Source organism: Scyliorhinus canicula, chromosome 16, assembly GCF_902713615.1.
Source record: "Scyliorhinus canicula chromosome 16, sScyCan1.1, whole genome shotgun sequence".
Lineage (NCBI taxonomy): Eukaryota > Metazoa > Chordata > Chondrichthyes > Carcharhiniformes > Scyliorhinidae > Scyliorhinus > Scyliorhinus canicula.
Genome location: NC_052161.1, coordinates 95,740,399 through 95,764,204, shown reverse-complemented (window position 1 = coordinate 95,764,204; position 23,806 = coordinate 95,740,399). Strand labels below are relative to the sequence as shown.

The 23,806-nt window shown below is 50.0% G+C and overlaps 1 protein-coding gene across 5 annotated transcripts in view; it reads right to left on the bottom strand.

The window, feature by feature from the left end:
- Positions 1-23,806, bottom strand: part of epha8 (eph receptor A8) — a 711,779-nt gene that overhangs the window by 292,182 nt on the left and 395,791 nt on the right. For 4 of the 5 annotated variants that reach the window (XM_038821567.1, XM_038821564.1, XM_038821566.1 and 1 more), the window contains exons 5-6: positions 9,563-9,898; positions 5,622-5,746 (exon numbers count right to left, since the gene is read on the bottom strand). In XM_038821567.1, coding sequence (XP_038677495.1) covers positions 5,622-5,746; positions 9,563-9,898 — 461 coding nt within the window. The remainder of the gene's footprint in view (positions 1-5,621; positions 5,747-9,562; positions 9,899-23,806) is intronic. The other variant, XM_038821565.1, reaches the window with a different exon arrangement.

Here is a 23,806-nt window from a genome sequence, read left to right as displayed (position 1 = left end):
CTCTACTTCACCTCATCCCATACTGACTGTATCACCAACCAATTCAAAAGTGCTTCTTGATTTAATCTATTCAAATTCTTTGAACATTTCCATCAGATCTCCTTTTAAGAAAGAAACAACCTGCCGAGAATCTTCTGAAAGGGAAAACTAGAGGATGCAGTGCATCAGAAGGCCTCCAGCACTGTGTTTTATTCATATAGCACATCAATCCCCCTCCACCCTGCAATTGTAGTGGACTCAGGCTCCTTCTCTAAGTAGATATAAACGATGGGGGAACCCCAGTCCCAGGTGGAGAACCAAAAGTTTAAAAATATCTGCTCCTGGAACTCTTTCACTGACAAGCTCACAAATACAAAAAATGTTCTTTTAGTAGTTAGCATTTTGTAAACAGGCGTTTATACCTCTGATTTTGAAATACCTGCTCTCAATGCTCCTCCTCACACAGCAGAATTAATCCATAAGCAGGTTTTATGGTGACAATAGGTTTGACTTGTTTCCCTCTCTGAGACATTATTTTAAACGCTGTTTGACTCTTGATCTCAAACTCAACAACGACTGGCATTTATTGAGAGCGCGATTCTCCGGCCTCGCTGCCCTCTCACTCAAACGCAATGAGGCCAGTGAATAGCGGGAGAGGCCAAAAACGAGATCCGCGCCAGGTGCTGAAACAGTTTGCTACGTAGGCGAAAGCAGAATCTCGCCAACCCCCCACTCCCCAACCCCTCCCCCGGCGCCGTCAGTGATCCTCAACATGCTTTGCCCTCCTACCTCTACCACTATGTCTTGGTGTTCCCCCAGGATGCACATCTCAGCGGCACGGTAGCACAGTGGTTGGCACAGTTTCTTCACAGCTCCAGGGTCCCAGGTTCGATTCCCGGTTTGAGTCACTGACTGTGTGGAGTCTGCACGTTCTCCCCATGTCTGCGTGGGTTTCCTCTGGGTGCTCCGGTTTCCTCCCACAGTCCAAAGGTGTGCAGGTTGGGGGAATTGGCCATGCTAAATTGGTCCAAGAAGGTTAGGTGGGGTTACTGGGATGGTGTGGGCTTAGGTAGGGTGCTCTTACCAAGGACCGGTGCCGGCTCAATGGGCCGAATGGCTTCCTTCTGCATTGTAAATTCTATGATTCTATGAGGTGGAGGCTGCCAGCTGATTACCTCATACCGTGGCCTTCAATGCCCCTGATGGGCATCCTTTGGGGGCTCTGGGGCAGGAGGGCCCCGGCTCACTTGTCGGTGGCACATGCACAGGTGTGCCACTCTGCCCTGTCTGTTGGCTGCGAGACACAGCCTCATCAGAGAGGTGGAACTGGGGGAAGCTGGTAACCACCTTTGCCACTCGATGGGATGGATCATCCCGATTGGTGCTCATAAGGCCCTGGATTTCACCTTGGGATGTAAAGGCAGCTGGTTCAAACCCCAGCTGCCCTTGCATCATCTGGCTCTGCCAATCCTGGCTGTTCCCCATGGTCCGCACCATAGCATCGACACCCTCAGCAATACACCTCAATGACTGGAACATGCTCTGCAGTGTCTCAGCCTTGCCCACCTGAGAGCGGGACATGTCCCCAGAACCTCATCAAGGTTGGCCTGGTACTGGGTCACATCCCCCAATAAGTCAAACATTCTGTCGAGATCCTTAGCCATGGCCGTCACCAACTGTGCGGCGCCTTGGACACCTTCACGAATGGTGCCGACGTTGTGCACCAGGCTTTCCATTGTGGTTGTCATCCTTGCAGTGTTGGTCTCGGTGCCACACATTGCCAGCGACATCTCCTGCAGCCATAGCCTCTAGGACTCCCCCAAGTGGCTATGGATCTGCTGGAGTGATGCTGACATCTCCCTCTGAATATCGAGGTGGGTCACTATGGTCCCCATCAGACCCGGGTAACTCTGTACCACAGATTCAGCATCAGGCTGGGACCCAGCTGGGTCCTGGAATCCAACAGCCCTCCAACTGCTCTCTTGCCTGAGGGTTCCTGCCTTCACTTGATGTACATCAGCAGCAATGTAGTGTTCACCAGGTTGAACCCCCGAAGCCTGTCCACTAACATATCCCACCAAGGTGCGTGCATCTGCACTGGTGGAGGGGGTAGATGACAGCTGTGTCACGGCTACGGTTGCATCCTCGGAGCTCTCCTCCGAGGTGTTCATCTCGGAGGAGTCAGTAGAAGGAGCCACCCGGGAGGGGCCGGAGCCGTTGGCTGGAGGACCTGTGGGAGAGTGGACATATAGTCAGTAGGAAGGATGGGTCAGTCAGTAAGGCAATCACTATTCACGTTTGACAGGTCCCCCAGGTGGAGCCCGGTGGTTCCTCACCCCTGCGGCATCCGCCAGCCTCCGCGTTGGTGACCGATCTGTCCTCAGCCACACCGGTCACCTCCAGGGCACGCTCCTTGAAGGAGGTGAGGATTCTTATGTCCGTCACCCCTCCGCCAGTCTGGGCCCTCTCCCGACAGTTATGAGAGAGCTTTCCCCGAGGAGACACAGAGAGGGCATCGTTAGCCACACGCGTGGTTCACAGTGATGGGAAAGGGGTGTGAAGAAGGGGTTGTGGTGGGGGGTTGAGGGGGGAGGGGGTTTGGAGGAAGGGATGGGAGTCGCATGGGGAGTTGAGGGTTGATTCTCCCTTAGGGTGGGGGGGGGGGGGGGGGGGGGGGGGGGGGGGGGGGGGGAGAGTCGTTGGTGCCTACTCACTTGTGCAGCCCAGTGTAGGTCGTTGATCTTTTTTTGGCACTGAAGGCCAGTCCACCTGGTCACACTCCCCGAGCTGACAGCTGCCGCCACTTCATCCCAGACAGCACTGGCTGCCTTGTGGCTGACTCTCTGGGACCTTCGGGGGAGCAGGACATCCCTCCTGACCTCCACGGCATCTAGCAGCCTATCCAGGTCAACATTCCTGAATCTTGGGGCCGGTCTCTTGACGCCATTGTTGCGGGCCGGTTGGGGTTGGCTGAGCCAGTGCAGTTTATGTGCTGCTCGACCTCGTTAACGGGGTGTTGGCGAGCGCAGTCCCGGCTTATCAGCTGGTGAGCCTTCATTTGCGCCGAGAAGCCGGTGAGGCCTCGTTAAGTGGACCAATTAACATTGAATAGCTTTGTCGGCCTCGCTGGGTCAAGCGCCGGGAAGCTCGCAGCAATTCCCGCTTGGAACCGCACTTAGAAATCTTTTGGGAGAGGCACGCCCTTAGTGTTTCAAACTTAATAAAAACATCCCTAGGTGCTTCACTGGAACATTATCAAGAAAGATGTTTGGAGATACATAAGCAGTTATTAGGACAGATGACCAAAGGTTTGAGCAAAGAAACAGAGGGCTGTCTTGATTGGCAACGCAGGCTGAAAATCCCATGAGAACGGAAAACGTGATTTTCCCCGAGGAGACACAGAGAGGGCATCGTTAGCCACACGCGTGGTTCACAGTGATGGGAAAGGGGTGTGAAGAAGGGGTTGTGGTGGGGGGTGGAGGGGGGAGGGGGTTTGGAGGAAGGGATGGGAGTCGCATGGGGAGTTGAGGGTTGATTCTCCCTTAGGGTGGGGGGGGGGGGTGGGGGGGGGGGGGGGGGGGAGAGTCGTTGGTGCCTACTCACTTGTGCAGCCCAGTGTAGGTCGTTGATCTTTTTTTGGCACTGAAGGCCAGTCCACCTGGTCACACTCCCCGAGCTGACAGCTGCCGCCACTTCATCCCAGACAGCACTGGCTGCCTTGTGGCTGACTCTCTGGGACCTTCGGGGGAGCAGGACATCCCTCCTGACCTCCACGGCATCTAGCAGCCTATCCAGGTCAACATTCCTGAATCTTGGGGCCGGTCTCTTGACGCCATTGTTGCGGGCCGGTTGGGGTTGGCTGAGCCAGTGCAGTTTATGTGCTGCTCGACCTCGTTAACGGGGTGTTGGCGAGCGCAGTCCCGGCTTATCAGCTGGTGAGCCTTCATTTGCGCCGAGAAGCCGGTGAGGCCTCGTTAAGTGGACCAATTAACATTGAATAGCTTTGTCGGCCTCGCTGGGTCAAGCGCCGGGAAGCTCGCAGCAATTCCCGCTTGGAACCGCACTTAGAAATCTTTTGGGAGAGGCACGCCCTTAGTGTTTCAAACTTAATAAAAACATCCCTAGGTGCTTCACTGGAACATTATCAAGAAAGATGTTTGGAGATACATAAGCAGTTATTAGGACAGATGACCAAAGGTTTGAGCAAAGAAACAGAGGGCTGTCTTGATTGGCAACGCAGGCTGAAAATCCCATGAGAACGGAAAACGTGATTTTCGCCAGGGTTTAATGCATTTAATTAAATTTACATATTATTAACGGGCCTCCTGCCACATGATTGCCCCCTCATTGAGTATTCATGTCTGTGAGGTTTACAACTGGTTTGGCCAGACAGGAAGCAGTTGAGGGGATCCCTCTGCAGGGGCACAGAGGTAAATGTAGCCACCAGCGGGGGGGGGGGGAAGGACATGCCAACCTGGCAGTGTCAACCTGTATTGGGAACAGTGCAGAGAGAGCCCTAGTGGGAGACCCATGGGGAGAGTGCGTGTATTGATGTGTCATGCGGGGAGAGCGCCAGCTATACTTCCACGATGGTGGTGGGGTACGGGGGGAGGGGGCGTTCAATGATGGCGTTGGATGTGGGGGGTGTGGGGGGAGTAAAATGCCGGCGAGCACTGTTGTGGGGGGAGGGGGGTCTTATGAGGAGCTCCTGAAATCACCATGGTGGGGGCCATTTGGCAGTAGCACTGATTGGGGCGCCCTTTAAAGATGGCACCTTGATCTCTTTGAAGCCGGCTCCCATTTCTATGAGATCCCACCCCACCAGAGTGACGGCGTAAACTACACCCACTCATTTTCTTTTGTCTATAGAAGATTTCACGGGAAAACGTGTTTGAGCAACTGGAGAGTTACATGCCAGAGGCTTCAAGGACCATCTTCAAGGAGAATAAAGAGGGAGAGAGGTTAAAGGAGGGAACTCCAAATCTTAGGTTGAAACGGCCGCCAACATTCCGCTTAAGGTTTCTCCGTTAGGTCTCTGAGTGGACGGGCTGTGTATCATGCAAGGTCCATCCATTGCACTCACTGTGCTGAGTTCATTATTTGACCTCCATGTGCATGTTACAAGTGTCCTCCTGAGGCAGGCGTGTGATGTGCCCACCCTTCACAGTGTAAACAAAATGGGGCAGGTTTAGCTCAGTTGGCTGGATGGCTGGTTTGTGATGCAGAGTGTGGCTAATAGCCCAGGTTCAATTCCAGTACCGGCTGAAGTTATAACCTTCTCAACCTTGCCTGAGGTGTGGTGATCCTCAGGTTAAATCACCGCCAGTCAGCTCTCCCCCTCAAAGGGGAAAACAGCCCGTGGTCACCAGGACTATGTCCACTTTACTTGTACGAAACAGGCTATGACGTCATCGTGGATAGGAGCATGAAAGTTTCCCCATGGGAAGTTATCAAAATATAACAGTGACTATCTATTAAAATATTGCTCCGTCAATTCTTTGATGACAAACCTTCTTTGGAGATAGCTCCGGCAGGACACAAGAGGCAGACTCAAAACTCCAACACGACAGTTGAGTCCAGTTACCTTCTCAGACATTTGAGATAATGATTCAGATTACACAGCACAGGAGGAAATGCTTTACCTTCTCAAAATATTTGATCTCATATTCCAGTATGATGCCGTTGGGATGATCAGGTTCGTGCCACATTAATGTCACACTGTTCTGACTGGTGTTTTCCTGTTTGACAACCAAGATCTGTGATGGGGCTGGAAACAAAGAGATACAATGGGCAGAAAACAGCCCAAATTAGCCTCCATGTTAAAGAATTGGCAAATTGGAGTTACATTTAACAGATCACTCATTCGCCTGGCAATGTTAGCTCAATACTCCTGGTACGGTAGAATAGCGGTTATGTGCCAGGGCGGATAATCCAGAGGGCTGGATTAACGATGTGGCGACATGAGTTTAAATCCCACCACAGCAGCTGGGGAATTTAAATTCCATCAGGTTAAATAAATCGAGAATGAATGGTGATCATCTCACTACCAGTTCATGGCAGTAAAACCGTCTGCTTCACTCACGACTTTCGGGGAAGGAAATCTTCCGTCCTTACCCAGTCTGTGACTCTGGACCAACAGCAGTGTGATTGACTGTGAACTGCCCTCTGAAATGGCCAAAAAGACACACAGTTGTTTCAAGGGCAATTAGAGATGGGCAATAATTTCTGGTTTTAATTGATGCCCATGTTCCATGACAGAAAATGGAAGTGCAACAGCAGCCAAGCAAATGGAAAGCCACTATCGTCTTGCTAAATGCATCATGAAACATCCAGCATATGTCCACACTCTAGAATGATAACACGTGAATGTTCTGAAAAAAACATAATTTGTTTTTGCAGTTACAGGGTATCTTACAACCATTTGATAAAGGTAAGTATGGATGTCACATTGGCTGAATATCACCTGAACAATTGAGAGATTACTGCGAAAATGGGGCGGTGACCCTCCACACTCGAGCACTGAGGACGACACCCCAAGACATTCCGGTTCACACCCTCAATGTACTGAGTAAATCCTGACTGAGCAGAAGCCTCCTTGAGGACAAGAGATGTAACACTGAGTGTGAGGGCTCTGCCTCCCAGTCAACATTGGGATTAGCAATGACAAAAGCCTAAATATTCTGCAGCCTGACCTCTGCTGAAGAAAATCTGATAGTCTTTATTATTGTCACCAGTAGGTTTACATTAACACTGCATTGAGGTTACTGTGAAAATCCCCTAGTTGCCACACTCCGGCGCCTGTTCGGGTACACGGAGGGAGAATTCAAAATGTCCAATTCACCGAACAACAGGTCTTTCGGGACATGTGGGAGGAAACTGGAGCACCCGGGGGAAACCCACGCATACACGAGGAGAACGTGCAGACTCCGCACGGACAGTGACCCAAGCGGGAATTGAACCTGGGACCCTGGCGCTGTGAAGCAACAGTGCTAACCACTGTCCACCATGCCTGTCAAAAAACACATGAAAATCAGCTTGAAAAAAATGTACTTTTTAAACTACAAATGCTTTTACAAGAGATGAGAGTCACGATTGACATCTAAACTGAGCAGGAAGATAACCTTTACTCGGTACTTTGCAAACAAGCTTTCATGAAATGTAATAGCATATACCATATGAAAATGGGATTTGATACTCAGGCCTGAATTTTCACACAGACGAACAGGCTAGTGCAATTTAGACCTGGTAGAAGAAGGTCTAAACTTACGGGAGAGGTAACGTAATCTTTTTGATATGGTCACAGGACATTAATGGAGTGGCAAGGTGTCTTTTGGGAGAGGTTCCATGTCCTTTGGAGAGGCTAGGTGTCCTTTGGGAAAGTTAAGGTGCCCTTTGGGAAAGGTTAAATGCCATCTTGGGATTGTTGAAATTAGACATGACTGGGCATAAAAAACCCATTGAATACCTACAGTGCAGAAGGAGGCCATTTGGCCCATCAGGTCTGCAGGAACCCTCTGAAAGAGCACCATATCTTTTCACAGTAACTTCATTGCACTGTAAATGAAAGCCTATTTGTGACAATAAAGATTATTATTAATTAAATACCCAGGCCCATACTCTCCCCGCCATAGTCCTGTAACCCCACCTAACCTTTGGACACTTAGGGGCAATTTAGCATGGCCAATCCATCTAACCGACACATCTTTGATCTGTGGGAGCAAACCAGAGCACCAAGAGGAGACCCACACAGACATGAGGAGAACATACAAATTTCACAGACAGTCACCCAAGGACAGAATCAAACCTGGGTCCCTGGTGCTGTGAGGTAGCAGTGCTAACCACCGTGCCACCGTGCTGCCCCATCATTGAAATTGTGAAGCTCATTGGAACTTTCAAAGAAATGATCAGGGAGATGTCAAAGGCATCTGTCAAAGGGGGCTGACAAGGTATTAAATCTCCTGCCCTTTAAATATTTGAGAAACAATTGCAATATTTAAAAATGCACTTGCTATTTCATTCTGTTTACATAAACGTGTACGCCACCATTATATATAGGATGACAAATTACACAACTTATTATCATACTGGCATGCCTATCAGTTCTTAGTTTGACACCTCTAATTGCTTACAAAATCTTTGAAGTGAGTCTATGAATACAAGTGTGTGTTCTTACAAGGGATTAAAGGAGGTTAAATGTTGAGAATTAATTTTTTTCAATGGGAGTGTTTTGTTTGAAACAATATATTCATCAATAGACACTTAAAAACATTATTTAATCTCAAAATGGATCCCAAGGTCTGCTCATGGTGGAGACTAGGTGGGTTGGCATAGAGATTATAAGATAAAAGGGTGGTGGGAGAAGAGGCATGGGTTGGCATGAATTGGCACTGTTGGCTATAAAGAGTTTTGGGAATGAGTGGAGAGCATGTGCTGGCATGGATAGCTGAAGGGGCCATGGGATTAGGTGGGAGAATGAGGCAGCATGGGTTGGCACTGATGGGGCATGGAGATGCATGGGAGGGTGAGAGGGCTAAGTGCTGTTTTTGGTTTAATTATTCTTTTTGTTCCTTTGGCAAAGTGCTGGAGCACCAAGATCAGCCTTCCGCCCAGCCAGTCTACACACCCACAAGCCTCTGAACTCTTTCCGGGGGGGGGGTGATGGTCTCAATCTGCATTTCTTCCTGCCCCCTTGAAATTAAAATCCAAACTTCCAGGACACTGTCTCCTAGGTCGGGCTTGTGGAGACAGGAATTGTCTCGACTTTACACTCCCAAACCAGGAGCGGAAATCCAGGCCTCAATCTATAGGCGAGTGAACATTCTAACGAATCCAGGCCGGGTGGCACGGTAGCACAGTGGTTAGCACTGTTGCTGCACAGCACTAGGGACCCAGGTTCAATTCCTGGCTTGGGTGACTGTGCGGAGTCTGCACGTTCTCCCCGTGGGTTTCCTCCGGGTGCTCCAGTTTCCTCCCACAAGTCACGAAAGATGTGCTGTTAGGTAATTTGGACATTCCCCCTCGGTGTACCCGAACAGGTGCCGGAATGTGGCGACTCAAGGCTTTTCACAGTAACTTCATTGCAGTGTTAATGTAAGCCTACTTGTGAGACTAATAAAGATTATTATTATAATTAACAACCAAAACCTAACAAAAACCTGTAAATTCTGTTCTTCTCTGCCCTATTCAGTAATTTTAAAATACACAAAATTAGAGGGAACCTCTGGCCTCTCCACTTCTCTGAGAAGTGAATATGCAGATAGTAGTGAGAAGGGAATTATGCAATAAATTCCACATTCAGATTTCACCACAAATTTGTTTGAAACAAAAGCATAAAGCACAAATATTTGACATAATCGCATGCAAAGAAAAGGTTGCTCCCAAGCTACATAATCCAACAAACATTATGTTAAAATATGAAAACAATGAATATCAAGTGTTTTTGTTTCAAAACTTTGTATAAATTAGGACATTGAAAGTACACTCGATGGAATCTTCCCTTAAGATATGAGGCCCAGGCGTTATTTTTGGGTTGTTTATATTTCTCTGACTCCGTGATAGGCTGAACGAGACGTGACTGTCATACCTGCCTGGTTAGTGGTGACATTAAGAGAAATGAACTGCCGGGGCTCCAGGCTGAGATCTGAGACCCCATTCACTGCCTCGACCTTCAGGGTATAGTTGGTGTGCGCCAATAGGTTTACCACGCTGATAGCCGGCTCAGTCAGTCCCATCTGCTTTGGGCTGAATCGAATCCCATTGCCACATGCTTCACACTGGCTTGACTCCCATGCACACTTCCTGCAGATAACATTGTATCGGATGTCACTCCTTCCTCCGTTACTGGATGGCGGGCTCCACTCTATGATCACTGAGGTTCCATTCACGCTGGAGAGGGCATTTATTGGGGCAGAGGGGGGTCCTGAGAAAGATTAGAAACAAAGAGAGTCATGTAGCACATGTGGGCATTTTAAAATAGTAACATTTTAGTCTTTTGGGAAACTGAGGCGAGTGAAATCTCATTACATTCATTTGACAATTTCAAATTAGTTTTCCTGCTATACAACTTGAAATGCATCTCAATGAAAGCAGGTAACTTCAATAACTTGCCATCTCAGCAGTCTGCACTATTAACACATTCCTGAGATTCCATTAATGTTCCTCATATTATATCCAAGTTGCAACATTCCAAAATCACCATAAATGTATTTAAACCTCAGAGTAGTGACATGGAAGAGCAGAAGGAAGGGAAAGCTCTGACCATTCATCCCAGCCCCACAGACAACTCAGTGGAACTACTCAATCTGACTGATTAAATTCCCCCGTTAAATGTCCCAGGCCCAACAGGATTGTACCTATCTGGAGGGACCGTGCATGTGACTATTTTATGTCCAGTCATCGGTGAGTGACTGGGAGTTATTCATAGAATCCATAGAATCCCTACAATGCAGAAGGAGGTCATTCGGCCCATAGGTCTGTACCGGCCTACCGAAAGAAAACCCTTCCCTGGCCCTTCTCCCTACCCTATTCCCACAACCCTGCCCTATCCCCTCAATTGTGGGGCAACCTAACATGGTCAATCCACCTGACCTGCACATCTTTGGACACGAAGGGGAAATTGATCATGGCCAATCCACCTAACCTGCACATCTTTGGACTGTGGGGGGAAACTGGAGCACCCAGAGGAGGAAACCAACGCAGACACGGGGAGAAGGTGCAAACTCCACAACCAAGGCTGGAATTGAACCCGGGTCCGGAGTGCTATGAGGCAGCAGACTGAGTTTGGACTTCAGGCTGAGGAAATGTGACAGAGCAAAAGAGAGCATTGTTGCAGTGTTGTCAGATAGAAATGACTGACCATTACTGGCATTAAGACAGTGACTATTCGAGTTGTGTGCACTAATTTTCATTGAAACCAACTTGAATACTCGTGCATGACATGATACTTCACGAGTGAATTAATGGGCGTGATTTACTGGCCTCGTCACCATTTGGTGTCGTGATGAGGCTGCTGAATCTCGTGAAATTCACGACACTTAAGATTCTCATGAGATTTAACGGTACCTCACGAGACTTCGTAATCTGGATTTTGCCCACGCTGGGCAGCATATTTAAATGAGTCATTCGGCCGATTTAAATATGCATGCACCAGATTCTCCCGGCATCTGGAAACTAAAGGCCTACCCAGCGAGGCCTGGTCCAGGGGTGGTTTAGGACTGGTTCACACAAACATAGACTTGCCGTAATGGCACCAGCGTTGGTCTCCTAGGCCATTCCCTGCTGGTCGGGAAAAGGGCAGGATGGCACACTGGCTCTCTCTGGCACCCATGGTGCTTGGGTGCCCGGATGCCAGGGTGGCACTGTCAAGGGTCAGGGCCTGAGGGGGCGATGCCCTTGAAAGTGGGGATGAGGCATTAACGGCGGGTATGAAGGGACCTTATAAAAGTTGGGGTGGTGAGGGACCGGAGTCCTGAAATGGACGACCCAAAAGGGGGGGGTGGGGAGGCTTGAAATAGGGGGGGGGGGGGGGGGGTGCCCACAGTGACCCGATAGTGGGGTGTCTCAACTTGGCGGGGTGTTAGGTAATGCCCAGGTGCACGGGACAGGTGACACTGCCCGTGGGTAAGCTCACTTAGAGATCGGGGCTGCCCTTTCAAAGTAGCGGCCCGATCTCTCAGGAGCCGGTTTCGCCAGCAAAGTTCAGCTCCCCGCTGCTGAAAGAATTTTGAAGTGTGGGCTTGACTGGGGAGAAACTCCCCAAGGCCTAATAAAATTATTGTGGGTGAATACCGGTGTGGATCTTATCCAAAAAGCCGGCGGGAAACTTCCCACCAAATACGGCCAAAATGACACTGGGCATGATTCTCCGGAAAGATTTCTAGGCGTGGTAGAGAGCGGGAGCTGCCGCAAGCTTCCCGTGTTCGGCCCAGCAATGCCGCCAACACTATTCAACATTAATTGATCCACTTAATGAGGACGCACTGGCTTCTTGCCGCAAATGACGGCTTGCTTTCGACCGCGCTCACCAGCCCCCTGCTAAAAAAGTCAAGCAGTACTTCAGCTGCGCTTGCTCAGCCAACCCCAGCCAGCTCACAACAATGGCACCCAGGGAACCAGCCCCAAGATTCGGGTATGCATATCTGGGGAGGCTCCTGGATGCAGCGGAGGTCAGGAGGGATGTCCTGTTCCACTGAGGGTCAGCCACAGAGCAGCCAGTTCTGCCTGGGACAAAGTAGTGGCGGTTGTGAGCACTGGGAGTGTGATCAGGAGGACTGGCCTCCAATGCAGGAATATGGTCAATGAACTACACAGGCAGTGCGAGTGAGTGGACACCAATGCCTCTCCCCCCCCCCGAGACCTTTTTCCCCACACGTGAACATCCACCCCCAAATCCCCATGCAACCCACTACCCTCCCTCTCCCCTTCAACCCCCCCAACCCTTCCGTCACCCCTCCCCCACCAGCACCACTGTGAACCACCCGAGTGGCTAATGATGCTCTCTCTGGCAATCTTAAGGGCCAATTAGCACACTGGGCTAAATCGCTGGCTTTGAAAGCAGACCAAGGCAGGCCAGCAGCACGGTTCAATTCCCGTAACAGCCTCCCCGAACAGGCGCCGGAATGTGGCGACTAGGGGCTTTTCACAGTAAATTCATTTGAAGCCTACTTGTGACAATAAGCGATTTTTATTCCATTTCATTTCATTTCTGTGTCTCGTCAGGAGCAGCTCTCCCATAACCATGGGGAGAGGGCCCAGGCTGGCGGCGGTATGCCAGACATAAGAATCCTCACCTCCTTCAAGGAATGGGCCCTGGAGATAACTGGGGTGGCCGAGGACCGAGTGGGCACCAACTCGGAGGCAGGTGGATGCTGCAGAGGTGAGGAACCACCGGGCTCCAGCCAAAGGATCTGTGAAACGTGAGTTGTTATTGCCTTACTGACTGACCCATCCACTGACCACATGTCCATTCTCATGCAGGTCCTCAAATGACGGAGCTGGCCCATCCCAGGTAGCCCCCACCCACCAGGAGTGCAAATGCACGCACCTCAGTGGGAAATGTTAGTGGTCAGGCTTCTGGGGCACAATCTAGTGAGCACCACTCTGCTAATGATACAGATCAGGTGGAGGCAGGAACCCCCCGGTGAGACAGTGGAAGAGGTTTGGTCCCAGCCTGATGCTGAGCCTGTGGTACAGAGGTACCTGGAGCTGATAGGGACATTCAGAGGGCGATGTGTCAGCATCACTCCAGCATAGTCGCTTGGAGGAGTCCCAGAGGGTAGGGGAGCAGGAGATGTCACCGGCCATGCATGGGTGGTGACCGCAGTGCATGACATTGACACCATTAGTGAAGGTGAACAAGGCGCTACGCAACTGTGACGGCCATGGCTGAGGGTCTCGGCAGAATGTCTGACTCGCTGGGGGATGTGACCCAGTACCAGGCCGACCTTGATGAAGTTCTGTGGTACATGTCCCACTCTCAGACGAGGCGCTGCGGAGCCTGTCGCAGTCGAAGGTGGGCATGGCTGAGGCACTGCAGAGCATGGCCCAGTTACTGAGGAGCATTGCCGAGGGTGGTGACACCATCCTGCTGACATTGGGAAGCCGCCAGTGCTGGCAGAGCCAGATGATGCAGGGGCAGCCGGGTCTCGAACCAGCTGCCCCTCCGTCCAAAGGTGAACCCCAGGGCCCTATGGACACCACGCGGGCGGAGGGGGCGCCGGGTGCCAACCCGGACCTGTCCCATGGAGTTGGCGACAGTGGCCACCAGCTGCCCCGTGTTCCACCCCCCTGATGAGGCTGTGTCTTGGGGTCAGCACACGGAACAGAGGCACAGCTGTGCATGTGCCGCCAACAAGTCAACTGGGGCCCTCCAGCCCCAGAGCCCCCAGACATTGTCCGCCAGGGGTATCGAAGGCCACAGGATGTGGTAAGCAGCTGGCTACCTCCACCTCAGATATGCATCCTGGGGAAACACTGAGATGTAGTGGTAGAGTTGGGAAGGCCAGACACGTTGAGCATCACTGAGGGCACCAGGGTAGGGGGCACGGGGGGGGATGGCACCATTAAGAGAGTGGGGAATTGTAAAACAACCTGTATGACGCCTGTCACTTACGTCCGCAATGCAGGCCGGCCTCCAAAACCTTGGCCCATATCTCCAGGCATCTCCCCCTATGGCATAGATTGAGGAGCACCAACGCCAGCACTCTGCGGGTTATCATCACCTCCCTACCCTTGACAGTGACCTGCTGGCAGTGACGACACAGTCTCAGCACCCTGGAGTGATGTGACACATATCCTGGGAGGATGGGAAATGGGGGTTGATGGACCAGGCCATGCGCTAAGTGAATGGGGGGAACCTGAGGGTCTCCCTGGCCCTCCGGGCTTGCTGCCACCAGGCCTGTCACCTCTGGCTGGTCCTCTGGTTCCTCCCTGGTCACATCCTTCCTTGGTGGCCACATGTTCCTCATCATCAACCTCCAGCTCATCGCCCTGCTGCTGTGCCAGTTTATGTAGGACACAACAAAGCGGGCGATCCTCCGGGGGGTGTAATGTAGGGCACCACCAGAGTGATCGAGATATCGGAACAGCATCTTGAGGAGTCCGATGCACCGCTCAATCACAGTCCGGTTGGCCACATTGGCCTCATTGTACACGGTTCTCCGCTTCGGTCTCCGGACTCCGTGCTGACGTCATTAGCCAGGCCCTTATCCCCCAAGAGCCAGCCGCCCATCCTGAGGTGCTCATCGAAGAGGACAGGGATGTCGGACTGCCTCAGGATGTAGCTGTCATGGACTTCCCGGAAGCTTCACCTGGTGGTTGTGCAGGAGCTGTATGTTGAGGGAGTGGATCCCCTTGCTGTTAACGGAGGACACTGCCAGATGGCCTGGTGAGCGCAGGACGACATGCGTGGCAACTATTACCCCCTGGACCTTGGCATCCTGGCGATGGCAGAGAAACCTGCAGCCCAGGCAACCTGTTGGGTTTGGTCCATGTCAAAGATGATGTAGTTTTCCAACCGGACATACAGGGCATCTGTGACCTGCTGAGTGCACCTGTGGGCTGTGACTTGTGAGATAAGACACAGGTCCCTGCTCGAGCCCTGGAATGATCCTGAGGCATAAAAGTTCAGGGCTGTGGTGACCTGGGTGGCCTCCTCCTCCTCCGCCAGGTGTCGCACCATCTCCTTATTGAGGCGGAGCCTCCTGCGGCACACGCTGTCCGTCATCTGTTCAAACAGCCAGCGATGCCTTTACATCCTGGGCTGCCTGATGGGCGGCCAGGTCCTCAGGGTGTGGTATGGGGTCCGGCACATGGTCCGCCGCCTCGAGCATCTGCTGATGCTGCTGCTGTCACCGTCGCTACCAGCAGCACTACTCGGGTCCACAATCCATGCCATAGCGTTCAATACCTGTAAGGCATTGGGAGAGGGTGCTAGACTGACAAACAATGTCCCCACCCCGGGACTCTCCGTTCCCCCATTGATCCCCCTCCCCCCCCCCCCGGAACACCCTGCCCATGCACCCCCAGCAACAGCTGGCACCACTCATTGGGCCCCAGACCTTGTACCCCGGACATCCGCTCAAAATCTCACCTGGACCGGGTGATGGTCCCCTCCCCTTGGCACTCACCCACCCTCCAGCCGTGGACATGGCTCCGGAGCTGTCCCATCCCCTGGGTGTTCGAACGTTGACTGCTGCCTATGTGTGGTATTGCTTCCCGCAGTGTTCAGGCACAGTGTCCAGTCATGACGGTTTGATTGGGATTCTGGGCAATGGCTCCTACATGCTACAGGGCCTCGGCTGTCGGTGGAGCAGACGGGAAAGGACAAGGGTTGCCCCCAGAACACAATCCAGGGGTTGGCATGGTGGAGCCACGAGTGCTTGCCCCACATTTGGCCCCTAGCACATCTCCCCCGCCCTCCCATGATGGCCCACACCTACAGAGGGACCCCCCAGCCGTGGGTCCCCCGCCCCTGCCAAGCAATGGTGTTGCAAGCTCAGTGCCCCTGGGCCCTTTGCCTGTGAGCAAAGATGGCTACTCACCTCCTCTGCTCCCTACAGAAGCTGCTGCCAGGTTCACGTTTATAAAAAGGCATACTAGTCGGCGCCAGCGTGAGTACTTGCTGGGGAGGCCGCTGAATGACGGGAGTATGTTGGAAATGGGGTGGCTCCAGTTAATTGTATGGAAATAAGGCTTAAGTGGTGTTAATTTGTTTCTCGCCACACGGCGGGAGCAGACCAGTTGCATCGCAAACGGTTTGGCGCTTGCGATTCTCGTTTTCTGCCTCCCCTGCTATTCACCAGCTTTGCTTCACTCGAGTGAGAGTGCAACGAGGCCGGAGAATTGTGCCCACTGTTTTGGTTGAATCACACCCAATATAAATATTTACTGCCATTCTGTGTGAAACTTTGCAATCAGAGAATCATAAATTCCTGCAGCATGATCATATTCTCCCATGCTGCAGTCTTTCACTTTCATCAAAGTTTTCAATTCTGTCATGAAGTTACCAGGCGCTCCGCGTCCGAAAGGAGCTTCGAGAATTGTGTTCCCACAGTTGTGAATGGGACTTTCAATACATCGCAGTAATTGGTGAGAATGTTCGTTTGAACAGCGAGATTCACCTGACCCAGACTCTGGTCCCCATCCTAACCTGTACCCATTCCCTATTTAGAATTTGATCGAGTGCAACTCGCCTTTTGCCATTTATCTTTTTGGACCTGTGCATGATTGGTGGGGTTGCTTTTCTTTTGTGGCCTGGAATAACAGAATAGCTAAGGCTCAGAATGGGAATATTCAGCTCGCTATGTCTACAATAGCCATCTGACGATCAATTCACCTTGAGCCTTTCCCATGTCTTTTCCCTCTAGCCCTGTAGATCGTTCCTTTTCAGATAATCATAGAATCCCTACAATGCAGAAGACGACCATTCGGTCCATCGAGTCTGCATCGGCCCTTGGAAAGAGCACCCTTCTTAAGCCCATGCCTCCATCCTCTCCTCGCAACCCCACACAACCTTTCAGACACAAAGGGGTAATTTAGCATCACCTAACCTGCAATTCTTTGGACTGTGGGAGGGAACCTGAGCACCTGGAGGAAACCCATACAGAAGGGGAGAACGTGAAAACCCCACACAGACAGTCACCCGACGCCGGAATTGAACCCGGGTCCCTGGAGCTGTGAGACAGCAGTGCCTACCACCGTGCCACCATGCTGCCCGGCATATGCCGCCTGGATAATGAGTTTGAATGCCACAATTAAACCAGGTCTCCACCATAGTCTCAGGCAGTGCATTGCAGATCTTAACCATTTGATGCATGAAAAGGTTTTTCCTCATGTTTCCATTCCTTCTTTTGCCAATTAGTTTAAGTCTGTGCCCTCTGGTTTGCAATCTGTCCACCACTGGGAACATTATCTACCTATTTACTCTGCCCACACCTCTCTTGATTTTGATTACCTCTATTAAATGTCCTCTTACGTTTGTGTTCCCCAAGCAGAACAGTCCCAATTTCTCCAATCTGGCCAGGTAATATCCTTATCCTTGGAAATATTAGAATCCATAGAATTCCTACAGCACAGAAGGAGGCCATTCAGCCCATCAAATCCGCACTGACCCTCCAAAGCATCACCCCAACGGGGCCCACTCCCTGCCCTATCCCCGTAACCCCACCTAACCTGCACATCTTTGGACTGCAAGAGGAAACCTGAGCACCCAGAGGAAACCCACACAGACACAGGGGATACATTCAAACTCTCCACAGACAGCCACCCAAGGCTGGAATCAAACCAGAGTCCCTGGCATTGTGAGGCAGCAATGCTAAACACTGTGCCATCATGCCACCAATATTCTTGTGAATCTTTTCTGCACTCAGTTTAATACCTTCCAAACTTCTCGAGATTCTGGAAAGGTGCCAGCGGCTCGGAAAAGCACAAAGCTCTATTATTTTTATTATTACGTAAATGCTAATCCCCTAAGACCTCTACTCAATGAATGAAATAGAAAGCTGACAATGATAGGCCAGTTAGTCCAATATCTGTCATTCGGAAAAGGCAGTCATCCATTCTTAAATAGCAGCAGGATATTTGCACAATCAGAGTCAGCATTGTTTTATAAAAAGTGAAACAGCATTTGACAGATGCATTCGAGTTCATTGTGGGCAGGACAAGCAAGGTGGATAAAGGGAAACCAGTAAATGTAATGTATTTGGATTTCAAAAATGCATTTGATAAAGTGCCAATCAGTCAATTATTCCAATTGGGCAATCTGATCATGGTGATGCTCCCCTCTCCAGGCCATGATGCAGTGCTGAAATTCAGCAAAAGACCCATTTGGGACCAAAACAAATACAACAATCACACAATACTCATACACATTGCTGTTCATCTCACCATTTCATAAACAACGGCACAAAGCATGTCAATTTTTCACTTTTATTTCCGAATCTGAAATGCCATTAGCGACATGCTGCATGGGCCGAACATATTGGACAATGCAATATTCAAACAATCACTCATTAAACTTGATCCTGGAGGAACGGGGTTGTTCCAAGTGGTTTTATTTTCAAAGCAGGCCTGGTGTGCAACAGCACGAATCAAATACTGATCTGATTAGGTTCTATTAGTTACTTTCATATCTTTAGTTTGGATAAATAGAATGATTGATTTACGTGTGATCTTTATGGGGTTGGTTTTATATCTGGCAGATTTAAGGGTTTATCAAGTGCTGCTCTGCAATAGGTATTAATCATAGATTATCCAAACAACAATGTTGTTCTATAAAATATCCAGTGGCAGTCCAGAATGCAGTGGTGTAATGGGTTGCTTGTGATACAGCAATTTAAAATGATGGAATCTCACCATTAGAACCCCTCTCAGACAGTTAATGAAGCTGGCTAATTGCAAGCAGCATTGGTAAGACCTGATAGAACTTTAGAAATGTACAGCAGAGAAGTGGGCCATTTGTCAAAAGGAAAAATACTGTGGGTGCTGGAAATCTGAAATGAAAACAGAAAATGCTGGAAATACTCAGTAGGTCAGCATCGTGGAGAGGGAAACAGAGTACATCAGCTGGATTTTACACTGCGGCATGAAGGCTGGACGGGCGCTTGTAAAATGCAGTGCACTATTTTATGGGATGGTGGTAATACGCTCCACTTGCTTGGATGAGTGCAACTCCAGTAACACTCAAGATGCTCAGTACCCTCCAAGTCAGAGAAGCCTGCCTAATTGGCACCCTACCCATCACTTTAAACACCACTCTGTCCACCATTAACGCACAGTGGCAGCACTCTGGATAAGCTACAAGATGCACTGCAGCAACTCCCCTGTGCCCATTGGTGGCAGCTCCCCAAAGTCATACCCTCTCTTTAATCCTCCCCCAGGCCTCGCAAACCCTCTCCCCCTCCTCCCCGCCGCCACCGCCACCTCACTCCCTCAATGTGGACTGGCAGCCAGGCATTGCCAAAACCATAGACTTACCAAAATGGCCTCCACTCAAACCTGCCGCTGCTGGGATGATACTTGGATTGGCTGACAGATCTCTAAGACAGGACATGCTCTGCCACCCTTACCTGGTGAATTTGTGTATCACATCATAGAAACATATTATGGGGTTTACCGTGCAGAAGGAGGCCATTTGGCCCATCGAGTCTACACCGGCCCTTGGAAAGAGTGCCCCATTTAAGCCCACACCTCCACTCTATCCCCATAACCCAGTAACCTTACCTAACCCTTTTGGACACTAAGGGCAATTTATCGTGGCCAATCCACCTAACCTGCACACTTTTGGACTGTGGGAGGAAAGCGGAGCACCCAGAGAAAACCCACGCATGCACGGGGAGAATGTGCAGACTCCGCACAGAAAGTGACCCAAGCCGGGAATCGAACCTGTGATCCTGGAGTTGTGAAGCAACAGCACTGACCACTGTGCTACCGTGCCGCCCATGGTCTAGCCTGCATGTGACTTCAGACGCACAGCAATCTGGTTGACTCTTAAATGGCCTAGCAAGGCGGCACAGTAGCATAGTGGTTAGGACCAGGAGCCCAAGTTCAATTCTAACCTTGGGTGACTGTCTGGGGGGGTTTGCACGTTCTCCCCATGTCTGCCTGGGTTTTCTTTGGGAACTATGGTTTTCTCCCACAGTCCAAAGGTAATAATAATAATAATCTTTATTGTCACAAGCATGCTTACATTAACATTGCAATGAAGTTACTGTGAAAAGACCCACGTTGCCACATTCTGGCGCTTGTTCGGGTACACAGAGGGAGAATTCAGAATATCCAAATTACCTAACAGCATGTCTTTCGAGACTTGTGGGAGGAAACCGGAGCCCTCAGAGGAAACGCACGCAGACACAGGGAGAACGTGCAGACTCCGCACAGTGACCCAAGCCGGGGATCGAACCCGGGACCCTGGAGCTGTGAAGCAACAGTGCGAACCACTGTGCTACTGTTCCGCCCGTGGTGCAGGTTAGGTGGATTGCCCATGCTAAATTGTCCCTTAGTGTCCAAAGATGTTCAAGTTAGGTGAGGTTATGGGGTTAGGGAGTGAGCCTAGGTACAGTGCTCCTTTGGAAGGTTGGTGCAGGCTCAATTGGTCAAATACCCTCCATCCACCAGGGGCTGGTTTAGCACAGGGGTAAATAGCTGACTTTTAAAGCAGACCAAGGCAGGCCAGCAGCACGGTTCAATTCCTGTACCAGCCTCCCCGAACAGGCACCGGAATGTGGTGACAAGGGGCTTTTCACAGTAACTTCATTTGAAGCCTACTTGGGATAATAAGCGATTTTCATCTCATTTTTTTCATTTTATCTGCAGTGTGGGGAATGTATGGATTCTATCTATGGACTCACTCCATGTACCAGATCCTGACGGTACAGTGACAACTCCCCCTCTGTTCCTCAGCTCAGGCTAAATAGGAGCCAAGTCCTGGAAGCATGTAACAATAATTTATCTTAAGAATTATAACATGATCTTCAATCAAAACTGTTTTTTTCTTCTCCAGCATTCCTGAATACTTAATGGGCAAGAATATTAACAAGTTATTCCTGACCTTGTTAGAGCCATGCCTCTGTCAATGCAACCTCATCATAATCCCATGTGACAACTTGTTATGCATTAATTCTATTCTGGATATCAATGTCCACACAATTAAATACCTCCTTCAACAGTTCTCTTACTTTCTTCATTCTGGTTCCTGCAATATTTAGGGTATTTTTAATTTGACTGATCCTCTGATCCCTTTGCTGCTCTGACCTATCATTTTCTGATTGCCCTCACTTTTGTCAAATTAGAATAAATTCTCTTGGTCTGTACTTAATAATAATCTTTATTAGTGTCACAAGCAAGGGGCTGGTTAGCACATTGGGCTAAATCGCTGGCTTTCAAAGCAGACCAAGGCAGGCAAGCAGCATAGTTCAATTCCCGTACCAGACTCCCCGAACAGGCGCCGGAATGTGGCGACTAGGGGCTTTTCACAGTAACTTCATTTGAAGCCTACTTGTGACAATAAGCGATTTTCATTTTCATTAACACGGCAATGAAGTTACTGTGAAATTTCCCTTGTCACCACACTAGGGCGTCTGTTCGGGTACACAGAGGGAGAATTCAGAATGTCCAATTCACCTAACAAGCACGTCTTTCGGGACTAGTAGTGGGAGGAAACCGGAGCACCCGGAGGAAATCCACGCAGACACAGGGAGAACGTGCAGACTCCAAACAGACAGTGACCCCAGCTGGAAATCGAACCCGGGCACCTGGCGCTGTGAAGCAACAGTGCTACCCACTGTGATACCGTGCCACCACTTGTTAACATCTCCATGAGAACATTACTCCCGGCTCCCAGACGTGATCTCAATGTCCCAAGAACTTAAAACCTGCCATCCTGTGCCACCTCCACAGCCACACATTTACCTGCACTCTCTTCTATGTACCAGCACGTGGCATCAGAGTATTCCCAAGATGATCCCTTTGAGATCCCGTTTCATCCTTGTCCCTTTGTATCATGGGTTCCAGCATGGGTTGGTCATGACTTGTGGCAGACATATCAGATATAGAGCGGAGAAAGGCTGAGGGGGGATATGATTGAGGTGTACATGACTACGAGGGGTTTGGACAGGGTAAATAGGAAGGAGCTGTTCCCCTTGATTGAGGGGTCGATCAGAAGGGGACATAGTTTTAGTGTGAGGGGCAGGAGATTCCGAGGGGATTTGAGAAAAAGCTTTTTCACTCAGAGGGTGGTGAGAATCCGGAATTCACTGCCTGGGAAGGTAGTGGAGGCTGGAAACCTCACAACCTTTAAAAAGCACTTGGACTAGTACTTGAAACACCATCACATTCAAGAATATGGGACATGTGCTGGTAAGTGGGATTAGTGTGGGTTTCGGGGTTGTTATTGTCAGTGCAGACTTGATGGGTCAAAGGGCCTTTTCTGGGCTGTACGACTCGATGACTCTATATCACAATTCATAATAATAAATGTATTAGGCACCTTAAAGCATGAAACATTTCAATATCATAGAACAAATTACATTGTTATGTAATGGGGTTTTGAACTGCTTAATGTGTATGAACATCTTAGCGCTGGATTTATTTTGGGCACCTTTCTGTTCACAGTTCTGGAGACATATTCATAAAATGATTTAAGTAACTGAATCACGATTGAGATGTGAGATTACTGTGTTCTTGGCAGTCTAAATACTTTCCTGACACTCCGATTGCATTTCTGACAGTCCGATTGTGTTCCTGACAGCCGGATTGCATTCCTGACAGTCCGATTGGATTTCTGACAATCGGAATATTTTACGGACAGACAAGATTGCGTTCCTGTCAGTTGCATTGTGTTCTTGATTCGGAAAGTGTGTTTCTAACTGTTGGATCGCATGCCTGACAGTTGGGATTTTGCTCCTGACATAGTGACGGGTTCCGAAATGGAGATAGTTTTCCTCACAGAAGGACTGTGTTTTCGGAAATGCCGGCTTTACTGTCTCCCACGCAAAAGTCCTGACAAGGGGGCTCGTCGGCATTTCACACTTCATCCTGATCTACAGAAATGTGGGAAAGTCAAGAAAAGCTTTGTTTTAAGTTATTTGTGGTTCTATTTTGCCTTTGAAAGGCTGAGTAGAAGATACACTTTTTTAAAAATACTGTGTGCTCCATTTTAAATGTTCCCTCTATTTATTTAATGTCCCAGCAGATTGAACAGATCAGCCACCTGCTCACAGCCAGACCTCTGTTAAGCTGCACTATATTGAGCCAGTTACTGGTCAGGATCCACACCGAGTGACCCAACCGTTCTGTCTGCAACGAGCCTTTAAACATCGCTGGAACTTTCTCCAACAGTCCAGCTGGCATTAGAATCATTGAAATCCGACAGTGCAGGGGTCTGCACTGACCCTCAGAAAGACCACCCTAACTAGGCCCACTCTACCACCCTATCCCCATCATAGAATTTACAGTGCAGAAGGAGGCCATTCGGCCCATCGAGTCTGCACCGGCTCTTGGAAAGAGCACCCTACCCAAGCCCACACCTCCACCCTATCCCCATAACCCAGTAACCCCACCCAACACTAAGGGCAATTTTGGACACTAAGGGCAATTTATCATGGCCAATCCACCTAACCTGCACATCTTTGGACGATGGGAGGAAACCGGAGCACCCGGAGGAAACCCACGCAGACACGGGGAAAACGTGCTAACTCCGCACAGACAGCGACCCAAGCCTGGAATCGAACCTGGGACCCTGGAGCTGTGAAGCAATTGTGCTAACCACTATGCTACCGTGCTGCCCAATCACCCTGTAACCTCACCTAACCTGCACATCTTTGGACACTGA